At 37.6% G+C, this 13534-nt stretch overlaps 1 protein-coding gene across 4 annotated transcripts in view; it reads right to left on the bottom strand.

Annotated features, from left to right (window-relative positions):
* Window positions 1–351: 351 nt before the first annotated feature.
* Window positions 352–13534, bottom strand: part of TENT4A (terminal nucleotidyltransferase 4A) — a 58233-nt gene continuing 45050 nt past the window's right edge. Inside the window, exons 11-12 of one of the 4 annotated variants that reach the window (XM_034061265.1) lie at window positions 11362–11520; window positions 352–2608 (exon numbers count right to left, since the gene is read on the bottom strand). In XM_034061265.1, the coding sequence (XP_033917156.1) occupies window positions 2429–2608; window positions 11362–11520 (339 nt within the window). In that variant the 3' untranslated portion in view covers window positions 352–2428. The remainder of the gene's footprint in view (window positions 2609–11361; window positions 11521–13534) is intronic. The other 3 variants (XM_031052850.2, XM_031052851.2, XM_031052852.2) reach the window with 3 other exon arrangements.

Genomic DNA, 13534 nt, shown 5'->3' with positions numbered 1-13534 from the left:
TGATTTAGAAACTACAGGAAGAGACTTGTACAGAATGCTAAGGTATCCCAAGGGATCAGTTAGTCAGTTCCCAACAATATTCTTAAAAGAGGGATTATCTCCAGTTCCTTTGCTCTCTCATTATCATAGAATCAAATCCACCACTACAAACCCAACAGCCATGTTCACTACTCCAGCGATAAACATAACACAAACCTTTGCAGAGGGTGTCCGTCCACCTTCCAAGCTCATTCTGAAGGTGTTCAGCATGAACAATATAAAGCAGGTGTGCAAAGTGCAAGGCAAACAAGAGGATAAGGTCATGTATTATTTCATCCATTAAATTCCCCATAAAAATGTACAGAAGAGTGACTGGTCTCCAAAGTTTATTAAAAATCAAAGAATAGAAAACTTTACATAAAAATATGTCAATTTTAGCTTCCACATAGTTGTCCACACAAAAAATTTAAACATGATCTCCTTTTAAACCTGTAGCACATAACCACAGTGATAGCCAGGCCAATTTATTTGGTTCACCATGACTGAAGTGTTACATGATACCACTTTTCAAATGAGTTTTGCTTTAAAATGGACACTAGTATAAGACACCAACTAAAAGCCTTTGAAGGCTCTTTAATGCAGTTATGCTCAATATTGCTAGTGTGTGAAGACTAAGCAGTACAGGCTCATGTAACAGCCCTTAGATATTATTGATGAATCAGCTCACAATTTTTAGAACTTGTTTTAAATTGTGATGAGTCTGGAGCATTAAGACAGACTTTTTGCGAACAGATATGCGCTACTCTACTTTGGAATGTTGCCCTCTATCCCCTCAAGGACCTGTTTGTGTTTGACAGATTCAGTAATAACATGAACTACTTCTGCGTCAAAGGCATACAGCATATAAAAAAGCTTCATGCTTGACACCTCATTTTAATATTCAGGTATCAGTTTTAAAACCTTCAGTATCTGTACACAGTATAGATGTCCTGTTAACATGATTCTTCAGCTTTCTCTGCGAGTGGATTTATATAACTGATCTGTAGTTTTCTGTATAGCTTAAGAGCTCTCATTAAAAGAAATGTGAAGTTAGAGGGCATGAGATGTGACCTAGTCCCAGGACAACTGTGGTGCTTTAAAAACTCAGAGTTAGGCAGGATGTACATTTCTCAAAAGTTAAAGACAGTGTTTGTCATGGCAATACACACTTGCATAGTATACCTGTATGCATCTGTAAATTTAGTGCCAGCCACTCATACTGTGTACAACACTGGGCTGTGCTCTCCTGCAATACATTAAAAGATACTTCTCGTAATGCTTAGAGCAGCTGAAGTACTTTTTATATATTTGCTCTTAACAGAACTAATGCATACTGCTATACAGATTCCTTAATGGAATCAACATATTTCCTTTCTCCACATTCCTTAAGCCGGGTACCTCTGTTTAATACTGTTGTTTGAACCCAAACATTAACAGGTTACATTACTAAAATACATCAAAGCATGTAGTTCACAGCTTTTTAATTTCACATCAGGACTTGAACCAACCTTTTTCCCCTGCCCGTCAAAAGTTTTACTTCTGGTACTACAAATGCTGGATTTGTTGTCTAGTTAAAAGAATAAAATTAAAACTCATTGGTCAGAGCAAGACAACTGATAGAGGCCAGACAATGAGCTAAAAAACACAGGGTCAAAATGCTTTGGAGCTAATATCGTCTTAAAACCGTAAGCCAAATCGCACTTTCATTGTGAATCAAGAAGCCTCAAATATTACCAAATGTCATGTTTGTAACACTGCTCAGACAACCTGCCAAAACTATGAACCCAACTTAGATAATGCAACCTGGGAAAGGATCTGTAAATTAAAAAACCTCTTCCCCTTAAATATAACTTATGTGACAATATGAAATTAAATTAAAAATTCCAAGTTATTGCACAAATTATACTTCCAATATTTACAGAGAAAAAAAAAAATCTGAACTTTGAAACAGAAACAGGAGAGCAGCAAATTTACTTCTATGAATTCCCAACGTGATTTGCTGCAAAGACAGAAAAAAGAGGGAAATAAAGAATTCCAAGGGGCTGAAGTTTCCTTCACTTCCAAAATAAAACAAAACAGAACCCACAAAGGAACAGATGTCGCCACAGCAAAAAAGCCACAGCATTTGTAAATGTCCTTGCAGTTCCATTGTCAGAGCTGCTTCGGCACTGTATGAACCATTGTGGGAAGGCAGAAAACAAACTTCCACATTTAATAAGGCTTCACAGATAAGCACAACTACTTCTTGAAGATGGGCTGAACCACCACACAAAGAAACATGCAAAGAAGTCAGCTGCAGATATTTGGCAACACCAATAAAACGATGTGCTGGACGCTGGTCTCTATCCCTCAAGTCGAGTGGCATTCCCTCAGTCTGTCTGAACAGGGAAGGTCATTTTGGCATCTGCCATTATCTGCTCAGACTAATAGGCAAACTGTCTCTGTGTTTTTTTCTCCTCCAGATATTACGATTGTACTGGTGGTGTCCTCGGTTACCAACTGGTTGCCTCATGCCTCCACTGCTGACAGGGCTGTAGCTGTTGCCTTGGTTATGAGTCCCCTTCATGGAAAACTTCATTCCACTGTGCTGCTAAAAAAACCCACAAGATAAGCACTCAGTTTAAGCATAAAAACAACTGAAACAAAACACATATAACCAGCGGTATTTCCTCAACATACAAGTCATTCCCACAGAACACTGCTTGAAGCAACTGGTCTTTTCATGTTCGTCTAATTTTAGCTGTGCAAGTCTGATGGCACTAACAGCTTGAGGAGTGTTTTCTGAAGTAAATGTCCTGCAAATGAAATGGCATAGAATTCAAAGCATCCTTAAAACCCTTGGATCTCAGTACAAAATACACTCACTTTGCACCGCCCCTATAAAAACAGAGACCTTTCACATTAAATACTAACTATGACAGTCCTGTCTAATTCAGATGTATTCTAGCAGGAGCATGACCAAATGAAATACTCAATAAGACTTTCAGAAACATCATGGATAAATGTTAGGGAATGATCATATGAGAACATAAGACTGTTCTGTCCATAATCTCACTCAGTGCCTGGTAAACCAGCTATGGCTTGTAAAGAGCTTGTAAATCCTACTGGCCTCATCATAGGGCTATGCAGCTCCTAGACCATACCCCACATCCAGAACAAATGATAAGGAACACAGCATTATGCTTTCTTTGGAGAGAATCTCCAATAACTTGGAACAGAAACTGGTCACAAGGTTTTAGTGCCAGCCTCAGTAAATCTATGATACCATAAGATAGTACAGGCATCCCCACTGCTTAATTATGGCCAATAATGCCCATTAATAATGCCCATTAAGGCATACAATAAATTGGTTTAATGCATATGTACTTAAAGCAGGTGTAAGAATTAAGATGAAACTGACACAGACTTCCCAAATACGTCAGACATCAGAAAGCTTAAGACAAACGGCTGCCTTTAACAAAAGCTAATACATCATTTTTTCTACCGTAAGTGGTTAAACAGGAACACCACAGAGCTAACATTTGGGGCAACTGCTTATAACATGAAATATCTTCAGCTTCTTTAGTAAACCCTATTTCCAAACAAGGCTGGAGTAGAAAGAAATATGAGAACACCAAGCCATCATATCAATTGAGCATACAAAACCAGAACAGTTATTGAAAGCATAATTCCATAAGCAACATTTTACTGTTAAATTATAATTGGAGGTCTTCTGAGCATACAGAAAAACAAACTGGTGAAGACTAGTATCAAAGAAAAAAAAGTTAACTGCAAGGTAGTAAAAACAACCTTAAACTGTTCTTTATTTTGCAAAGTGTGTCCTACAACCACTTAATTAACCTTCAATATGCAACTTCTAGACTCTCAAGACAGGCATGCTAACTGCTATTTGAAGACTACCAATGGTAAAATATTCAAGGACAAAGCAATGCAATCAAAGAATCCCTCATTCTTAAGAGACATAAATCCCTAAACCCTACTTACTGGCGTATGTTACTAAAACATCTACTAGAAGCTATTTATGAAAGTCAGCAACATGAAATTAAAACAAGTTTAAAATGCTCTATATTTTTGACACTCAATTTTCAGTAGGAAATCCAGAAAGCATTTTCAAAACAGCTTTCTGCAAAAACATCAATATCTCATCTTTGCAAGAAACAGTCAGCCCAAGGCCTAACACTCTCTACAAGTTTAAAGTGTTTCCTTCCTCATGCATTGTCTTGAAAAGTCCTTCTTTATCCCTTCTCAGCTTGCCCTTAAGGAGCTTAACACAAGTAAACTTCAGACTTCAGCCATTGCCTTTCAGATGCTAAGCAGCACAAGGTCCAGCAGAGACTCCTGCAGGACTTCGATGGTGAACTCCATTTACTACAAAAATTGAATCTTAGTTTCTCATCTTCTAACTAGTTACCTGCTCACAAGAAGACACTTATCTTAATTTCTTTCAGAATCTTTGGTACAAGAAATTTACTTCATGCCTTTTGGAAATCCAAAGAGGTTGTATCAAACAGCTTTCTCTTGCCCACACACTTCTGGATATTCACATGCTCAGGACTCCCATAATAACTACAAAATGACATGTCTCTAAGCAAGTGACAGCCACAGAGAGATTAGAAAATCAAAAAAGAAATGCCTTCATCTGTGATATGACAGACAAATCTTTGGTTTAGATGTTTTGATTTCTTCAGATCTGTTTCTCTCAATAGGAAAATCCCCTCTCCCAGCACAGGGCTATTGACGAATGACATGGTTTGGTTTTTAGTCTGTTACGTTGTTGTTTTTGAGAAGTCTGCTACTTTCTCTGCAAGACAGGAAGGGAAAACTTCTTGTAGAGAAGTCTGCTGACAGGATAAAAAAGCTTTCAGGTATTTTAACAGAACGGTAAGAATAGGATGTTCCTGGCCTTTACCCTGAACAGCAGCAATCTGGTGGAAACTGAATTACCAAGTAATTATTTGCTAAGGAAACAAAACTTCTGTATAGTAAATTTGCCAGTACTGAAGAATAAAAATGCTGAAATTAAAAGACCATCAATATTGAAAAGGAAAATTTATAGCCAAAAATAAATGACCTACACTTTGAAATAAACCAAGTAACACAGAGCTGAAGTCTAAACATAAACAGGTTACTAAATTGGTTTGGTGTTTCTTTTTTGTTGCCTTCTAGCATCTCTGAAGTAAGCAGACAAAAAAAAAAAAGCAGAGAAGTGTAAGCAATGAACCTGAAGTATCAGTACTCTAAGAGATTATACATACAGCACTCAAAAATAATTGGCACAAACCTACAAAGCTAAAGAAAGTTTAGGAAAGTCATAAGGCCATTTAGAAAGATCAAGTATTTGCTATATTGTTATTAAAACTACAGGATTAATGGCTGCAGTCTTACATAGTCTTATAGTCAAGATAATTGAATCTAGTGTGCAGTTGATCAGAATTGCTATCAAACTCATGATCAAAATCATTCCACATGAAATATTAAAGTAGTATTCAGAACTTTAATGCATCATTAACATTTTAAGTATCCCCTTAAATACTTTAATATACAACCTCAAAATATTTTATACAGTTCTTTTCAATTTCTCACCCTATTTCCAAATCCTCTATTATAGGCTTGAAGCAAAACAACCCATAAGGAACCCTTTTCTAAAGGATTTATGTCCAATTTCCCACTTTTGGAGCATAACAACATCTGGAAATATACTAAAAAATGCATCTTGCATGTAAGTAAGGTTTAACTTCTTTTTCTCTATGAAATACATTTACTGTTTTGCAGAGAAAGAACTGGTAATGACCTAATCAACATTTTAGTCATTACTGCACAAGCAATAAATCAAGTATTAGGCAACGATTCAACCTAGCTTTATTATTTTACATTAGTTAACAGGATTCTACAAGATATTGGTACCAGCTACCTGGATGTTCTCTTAAACCGGAAAGATTTATGACAGGTTTAGATTTGTAAACTTAAGTACAGCAAAACCAAAATAAGTTCTTACTCAAGTTGTTTAGAACTAGTGATTCTGGGGAAATAAGGCCCAAATCACCGCAAACATCAGACCCCTTCCCTCTTTTGGGCCCCTTTCTTGCACCTACTGGCTATTTTCAGCTACAAGAATCATTACTCCTACACAGATTTTCTATAACAAGCCGAAATCCCTTTCTGCTCCCATTAAAAGGAGAAAACAGCATTTACACAACCAGCTGAGAGAGCAGCAAAGAGGAAAAAAAAAATCAATATGGAGTCTAGAAAGAGCTCAAAGGCAAGAAAAGTTTTAGATATTTCTTATCTACAGAATGAAAGGCTCAAAACCACAAGGGAGCAAGTTGCATTATTCATTTCTTATTTTACTTCATGTGGTAGCTCTGCCAGTAGCCTGTAACAAAGGGCAGCTTTTGGTTCTCTTCACCTTTAACAACAGGTTTGACAGCTATTAGTATGACCAGTTCAAAGATAAACTAGTATTTGAGAGATCAGAGGGCCTAGTCCCCAGAATGAGTGACTGATGTAGATATTACCATCACAATCTGAGCATATTGTTTAACTGCCTTATGATAAAGAAAGTAGAATCTGACACACACAAAAAAAAAGACCCTTTTTGATCCTGACACCAGTCAAGTTTCAAAAAGCAGAGGCTAGAGTCAAAACACAACTATAAGCCAGAACTGACACTGGTCAAAACACCACTATAAGCATAAAACTGACAATTTTAGGCCTTAAACAGAAATCTTACCTCACTGAGATTTCTCACTTTTTCATTTGGAACAAAAACGTATTATTATAGTGAGCAGACCCAAAACACGTTCCAAATTATGAGCTGATATCAATACAATATGTGTGAAAGTCAGTAAAGGAGATACATCTGTGAATAAACAGATCAATCTCAGTTTGGGAGCAACAATCTGATTACAGTGACATTGGAAGGTAAAGGTGCACTATGCACAAACACTACTTCTACACTTCCATAAGTAACCTTCACTTATGATAGCTTTATTTATGTTCCTAGAAACTACTATTTAGACTGTGTGTCTTTCCTGCAACTCAAAAAGCATTCAAGAAGCAGCCACCAAGATGGCAAGGGACTTTCAGACAGTCATGTAAACATCTAGGCTGGATGTTTATATGGAGACTTCTAGAGATTAATTTAATCCAACGTTCTATTGTAAATTAAATCAGATTAGGTTATCCAGGGTCTAGTCAGGATGAGTCACTTTCCATACACAGAAGGATATCACCATATAAAGACTGTTTATATAAATTTACAACAATCCAAGACCAAAAATACCTTAAAGATGGTTTTCAGCTGAACCTCTGGAACACAGATAAAATATCATCTTTTCCTAAGTCTGCATGCATTAAATAAAAACCAATGTTCTGTCATACACAGAAGACAGGAGTCTAATATTTAGAATCAAAACTTCTTCCATAGTAGCAGTATCCTCCTTCTTTTGCCTAAGAAAATACATGAACACCGAAAAAGTACTCCACTCTAATTGAGAACACTCTAAAACCGTAAGAGAAATGCCATCTGGTTGACTGTAAAACTTTCAGTACCTAAACACCTTAATGATGCCACTTAAATCTTCATTGGTGACTAAGTGACCAGCAATCCATGAACAAATTGAACTATTTCATCCCAAAATAACAAGGAAAGTAGTCCCTTCTTCCCTGTGGAAAGTCATGAAGCAATTTCCACCCCCTCCATTCATCTGGACATGCATGCCAATATCTGGTTTTCTGCTTATTCCAGTGGGCAGCATTGCTTCATGAATGGTTCTGCTCTCCAAAGTGAAATTTCAAACTATTTGTGGGCAAAGCACAAGAGTGATTACCTTGAAAAACTGATTATGAAAAGCACACAGACCTGCATCAGGAGCTTTAATTAGTCCCTGAACTACCTGGAAATTCTCCAATTAATTATGCAGTACATAAACAGAACTGGTAACCGCACCAAAGCCATTTCAAAAGAAAGAAAGTATTAGGAAGCTCTAATGGCATTAAATTTGCCAGAAGGCTGCAAGTTGTTCAATATAAAGTTAGCGCACTTGCCCTGGCACCTTCTCCTTCTGAGGGTAGTACTGGACACCTAGGCACTGCTTCCAAGCTGAACTGAGAGCTGAGAAAGTTGCCAGGGAAAAGGCTGAAGAGACCATTCAGACAAATTAATCCCTTTCAAAGACCTTTTGAATATTAAAGAACATTTGCTGTTACATAAAAGGCTTGCCCATGTTCAAGTCTATCAGAATAGGAGTCCTCTGAGCCCACTAAAAGTTAAACTAGGATGGTCTTAAATTACTACAAAATCAACTACAAAAAGAAATGCATCAACCTAATCCAGCTCAGTCATGCTCCAGAAAGTAACAAATTAAAAGGAGACATTTAGAGCATTCTGGGTAGAATTATTTAATTTCCCACTTCTGGCTTGGCCATAATCCTTATGAAAAAAGAACATGCCTACTTCACAATACATAAGCTTTTGGTAAAATCAATGCAAAAAAAAACCCATCATCCCATTTCTGGATCTGGAATTGCAGACAACAACAAAGTCCTACAATTTAACATGAATCTCAAAGGCACATCTTTGTCAAATAAAAGTCACAGAAAATTTCCTGATTTTTAACATGTATTGTACAAACTACTAAAGGAACAGTTAACAAGTACTGGAAAGGACAGCCAAGTAACAGAAAGCCAGAAAAAGTACTACAAAGCAGTTGTTTTCCAAAACTCAAAATTCCAACAGGGATCCAAAATCCATGTGATACGTTGCCTCTTCACAACTAAGGCAAAAACTCTGGATGCCAGCTTGTTTTGTACCAGCAACTGCAAGACTCAAAACTGGATTTTTTATTTCATCATTTTGATGAAGTTAAGCTCCACAGGACCTCTTCAAAAAAGAAGAGTTGTGAAGGGAAAGAATAAACTATACTAGATTTGTATTTTAGTTGAAATTTAAATTAGCTCTCCAGTTTTATTTAAAACAAACTTTAAAAGTTTCAGGCTGTACACCAGCATGTGAATACTAAACTGAAGACACTAAAAAGCACTATACTGTTATATTAGATTCTCACTAATAGAGAACACTTCCTGTACAGGTAAGCTGGTTTTGCCTAGGTAGGGGAGAACCGGTAAAGGGGAGAAGAGTAGGCAGGAATGCATGTCATCAGTTAGAAAATTAAAGCAAAAGGCATACCTCAATATACCAATGGGGCTTACAAATGTCTCAGGGTTGCAGAAGTAGCTGGAAAGCACATGTACCAGCTATCAAAGATGGTGCCCCTTTGATTGTTAACCTGCCTGCAAGGAAATAGTGGAATACAAAGGGAAAGTATCCTCGTCTAAAGGAAAGAGAGTGAAAAACATTTCAGTGAAGTGCCTAAAACAAGCACTTGGGTACTGGCTAAGAAGAATTTGGGCATCAAGTTGTAACATGCCCCTAACTCAATCGTGGTGTTACTGAGCGTTGAAAATATTTCCAGATAACGTTTTTATATAATATTCATCTAAGAGATTCAACTTTTCAAGCACAGATTTAGGGTTGTTTTAGGGGTTTTTTTTTGTTCTGTAGTAAGTGGCAGTGACAATATCTAGACATACAAGTTAAACTCACAAGCTGAATTAAAAGTGCTCCATTACATGCCAAGCTTAAAGTATTTTGATCAGCACCCCAACGTTCATCATTAGGTCAGCAGCTAGAGAGCTGATACTAGTGCCATACTAGTTAACATCTTCATTAATAACCTGGATTACGGGAGAAGTGACCCTCAGAATGGTTGCAGATACAAAATTGGAAGCAGAAGTTGATTCATAAGACAGTTTCGCTGCCAGAAAGAGAAACTGCATGAGGGTGCAGAGTTAGGCTTGCAGGAATCTCATGAAGTTTGAAAAAGGAAGATGCTAAACTCTGCCCTTGGGAAGGAATAATCTCGTGCACCAGTACACACTGGCACTGATCAGCTGGGCATAAATCGCTAGGGATTCTCAGTGGACAAGCTGAACATAATGAGCAACATGCTCCAACATTAAGGAAGAACAGCAACATCCTGAGCATTATTAGGAAGATTATCTCTAACAGGTGAAGGGAGGTGATCATTTCCCCTCAGCTCAGCACTGGTGAGGCCCCATACAGAGTGCTGGGCCAAGGTATGGGCTCCCCAGTAACAAAGAGACATAGGCATATGGGAGTGAGTCCAATGAAGTTCCATGAAGATAAATAAGGTCCAAAACATTTGTGATATAAGGAAATAATAACACAGCTAGGGCTATTTTATCTCAAAAAGAGGGAGCTTGGGAAAGATCTTATTGATGGGTCTAATGAGACAGTGTAAAGAAGATGGAGCCAGACTGTTCTCCCACGAAAAGAACACAAAGCAATGGGTATAAGCTTAATGCAGAGAATGCCACCTAAATTTAAGAAAAAGCTTTTACTAGAACAAGTCGCCCAGAGTACATGGGGAACCTCCATCCTTGGAGACTCAAAACTCCAAATAAAATAAAAAAGGACAAGGTCATTAGGTTGAAAATATCCTGGGCCTAGATTCCCAAGGACTGAGAGACAAAGGAAAAAAGAACCTGACCAAAACTAGGTTTCAAAGAAACCTGCTCATTATTTTCTTACCATATGCAACCTACAACTCACAACTTGCGTTAAAACCTATGTGAGGCAGCTGTTTTGACTAATCATTTTAATAATTACGATTGAGGGAATGTTTTCATACAGATAGAGGTACTGAAGCTATTAAGAAAACTAAGGATTTGTCTTCCATTCTACTATAATGGATACATTAGCTAAAATACTTCAGGCTAGTTGAGTAGCATAGTTTCCCTGTACATTCGCCTCTCAGCACATTTAAGCATACATTTAATATTTTGGTAAAAATTCTTTTTCACATGCCCATAATTGATTTTCTGTCTTTAAAATGTATTACAGAAACTTAAAAGTGTAGTCAGATCTATTCTTACAGATACAGCACCTACATGAAGTTTCTGTTTCAAGAACAGGAAGTTAAATGGCCTAGAGATCTGCAGATAACCAACCTACTGCTTAGGAGTCTGAAATACAACTTAAGGAGTCAGACATCTGACACTCTCTTCAACTTACTCCTAGGTGTCAGGGAAGACTATTATGCTCAGAGATGCATCTCAAACATCAAACCCTTTCCCACCCATTCTTCTCCCCACACTTTCGACATGACAGATAAGTACTTTATTATTACATGAAGCCTGGCACATGCTATATATGAAGGTTATCTTCAGAGGCTTTTAGACTGACAGTACAGTGCAAATGATCTACACTTCTGATTTGACTGCTTTCTCATGACAAAGTTGCTCCATTTAGTTGGCTCATACCTGATTACTGGCGGCCATTATCAAGGTTCTCGTAGGCGCAGATTGGGGTTTACCACTTGGCATAGGCAATGCGGGTGGTAAACTGGCCATAAGCTGAGTCGGTGCTTGCAGACTGAACTGGTAAACATTAGGAGCTGTGCAAGGTGGTGTATCAGAATCCTTTTGGCAGAGAAAAAGGGGAAAAGAAAAGCAACTTTACAGAAAGCACAGTATATACAGGCTATGCATGTGAAAATGCACCCAAATATCAACGTGATATGTGAACACTGTAAAATTTAATTGTTTTTTCCAATGGTAAAAACAAAACACAAGCCAGCACTATGTTTATTTTACACTTCTGTCAAAAGTTTAATTGAACCTGCATCAAGGAGACAATGTCAACAGGCTATGGCAATCACAGATCAGTTCCATTTAGTGCAATCTAAAGCCAAAGTTAAATCTCTACCAAATTTGAATTAAAAGATGGGAAAACTAAGGTTGAGGGAAAAAAAAACCAAACCAAAAAACAAAACAAAAACAGAACAAGAACAGCAACACTGTTAGTGATACGAGGGCTAGAATTTTAGGAGTCATGACAGAATCAGTCCTCTGAAGAGTGTTCTGGATTGTACATATCTGTACAGCAAAGTTACTCACTGTAATTGTTATAGTCTTCTCCCATCCTACCCAGCAACAGCAAAGTTAGGGCTCCACCTACCAAGAAACAAGGAGATGGTCTGCCAGTCAAGACTAGTATATGTGCACCAGTCACCTGCTTCACTGCCAGTTAAGAGTTCTGCTCCTCTCACTTTCCACTGGATATCTCAAGAGATAATTCTTCAGAGGAAGCAAAATGGATGCAGGATTACAGAAAAAGATACTTTAATGGAACTGGTATTACTGATTACTGTTCCTCCTTCTTTCCAACCTGACCAACAGCAGTTACAGATGCATCATAAGCCACCATACTGGTGATGTTAAAATACTGAGTGCCTGGAGCACTTAGCAGGCAACAGGCAAGGAGGCAAGTACGCATGCAGGCTTTTATATGAATCACTGAAGTCTGAGACCACCCAGCTGACTGCCTCAATTCTTAAATGACCAATTATTTTGCAAGCTGAGGAAGCTGAAAAGCAAGATACAGTCTTGTGAAACAACTCTGAACACAGATCCTGTATGACATTTTTCAGCCATAACACAATGGCAAAAAGTAAGTAGCTTTCCCTGCATTTCACTGCTGCTTTTCACTTCGCCCTTAACTCCAACTTATTCTGAACTTGAAAATAATGGGAAAAAAAATGCTTTATCCCAAACCGCTACTGTTTTTCCATTCTCAGCCATCTGGCTCTAAGTATACCAAAAGATTGGGCCAATTTGTAGTTTAGGAGTTACCATATTAAAAAACATTACTTGGATCATCAAGGATCTTTATTGTTAAATTACTGAAATATTCTATTGCTCTTTCTTTAAAGACTAATTGCTTGGAAGCAAAGACACTTCACTTAAACCAAGCAAAATTTAAATAGACCTCCAGCACTACTACTTGACTTCATATGGCCTTGCTTTCTAAATTAGATTCTTCAGTTAGAGAATAGGCTGTCTAGGAAAATATTTTTAAGAACAGAAGCATGAAATATTTTAGAGCTTTTCTTGGGGAAAAAAGATCATTTAAGAGAGACTGACAGTTGCGAGTATCAAGCAGCCCAAGCAACAAACTATTAGAAAGCAAGTAGGTTTCACTTCACAGCTGAAGTGAGCACTGACAATAGAAACAGTCTTCAATGAAACAGTCAGCTATTAGAACAACCACTCCTTTATTGGTCCATAGAAAGTGTGCTTACTTAAAAGTAAGCTCCAGAAAGAATAGAGCTGCTCTCCTACTAGGCTAGGCCAGCTAATGATAAAAGCTACAGTACACCTCTGGGAAGCTGTTTCAGATATCTGCACCATGAATTCATGACACACCTATCATACACTGGTATCAAGAATCCATGCAGAAATTTAAGTCTTATTTATGAAATCAGATGTTTACCATTTAATAAACATGTTCACATTTAGACAACTACATGCTGAAGCACTGATAAAAAAAAAAATGCAAGTCAACTGCCTGGGTGAGATGGCCTTTTTCTCATTTGCCCAATCCTATGATATTAGCCACAGGAACAAGCTACGGTCTCCACTAAGATTAAGCTGA

This window comes from Melopsittacus undulatus, chromosome 1 (genome assembly GCF_012275295.1).
Source record: "Melopsittacus undulatus isolate bMelUnd1 chromosome 1, bMelUnd1.mat.Z, whole genome shotgun sequence".
NCBI classification, from domain to species: domain Eukaryota; kingdom Metazoa; phylum Chordata; class Aves; order Psittaciformes; family Psittaculidae; genus Melopsittacus; species Melopsittacus undulatus.
The sequence above is the reverse complement of the archived record's forward strand: the minus strand, read 5'-3'. Positions and strand labels throughout refer to the sequence as shown.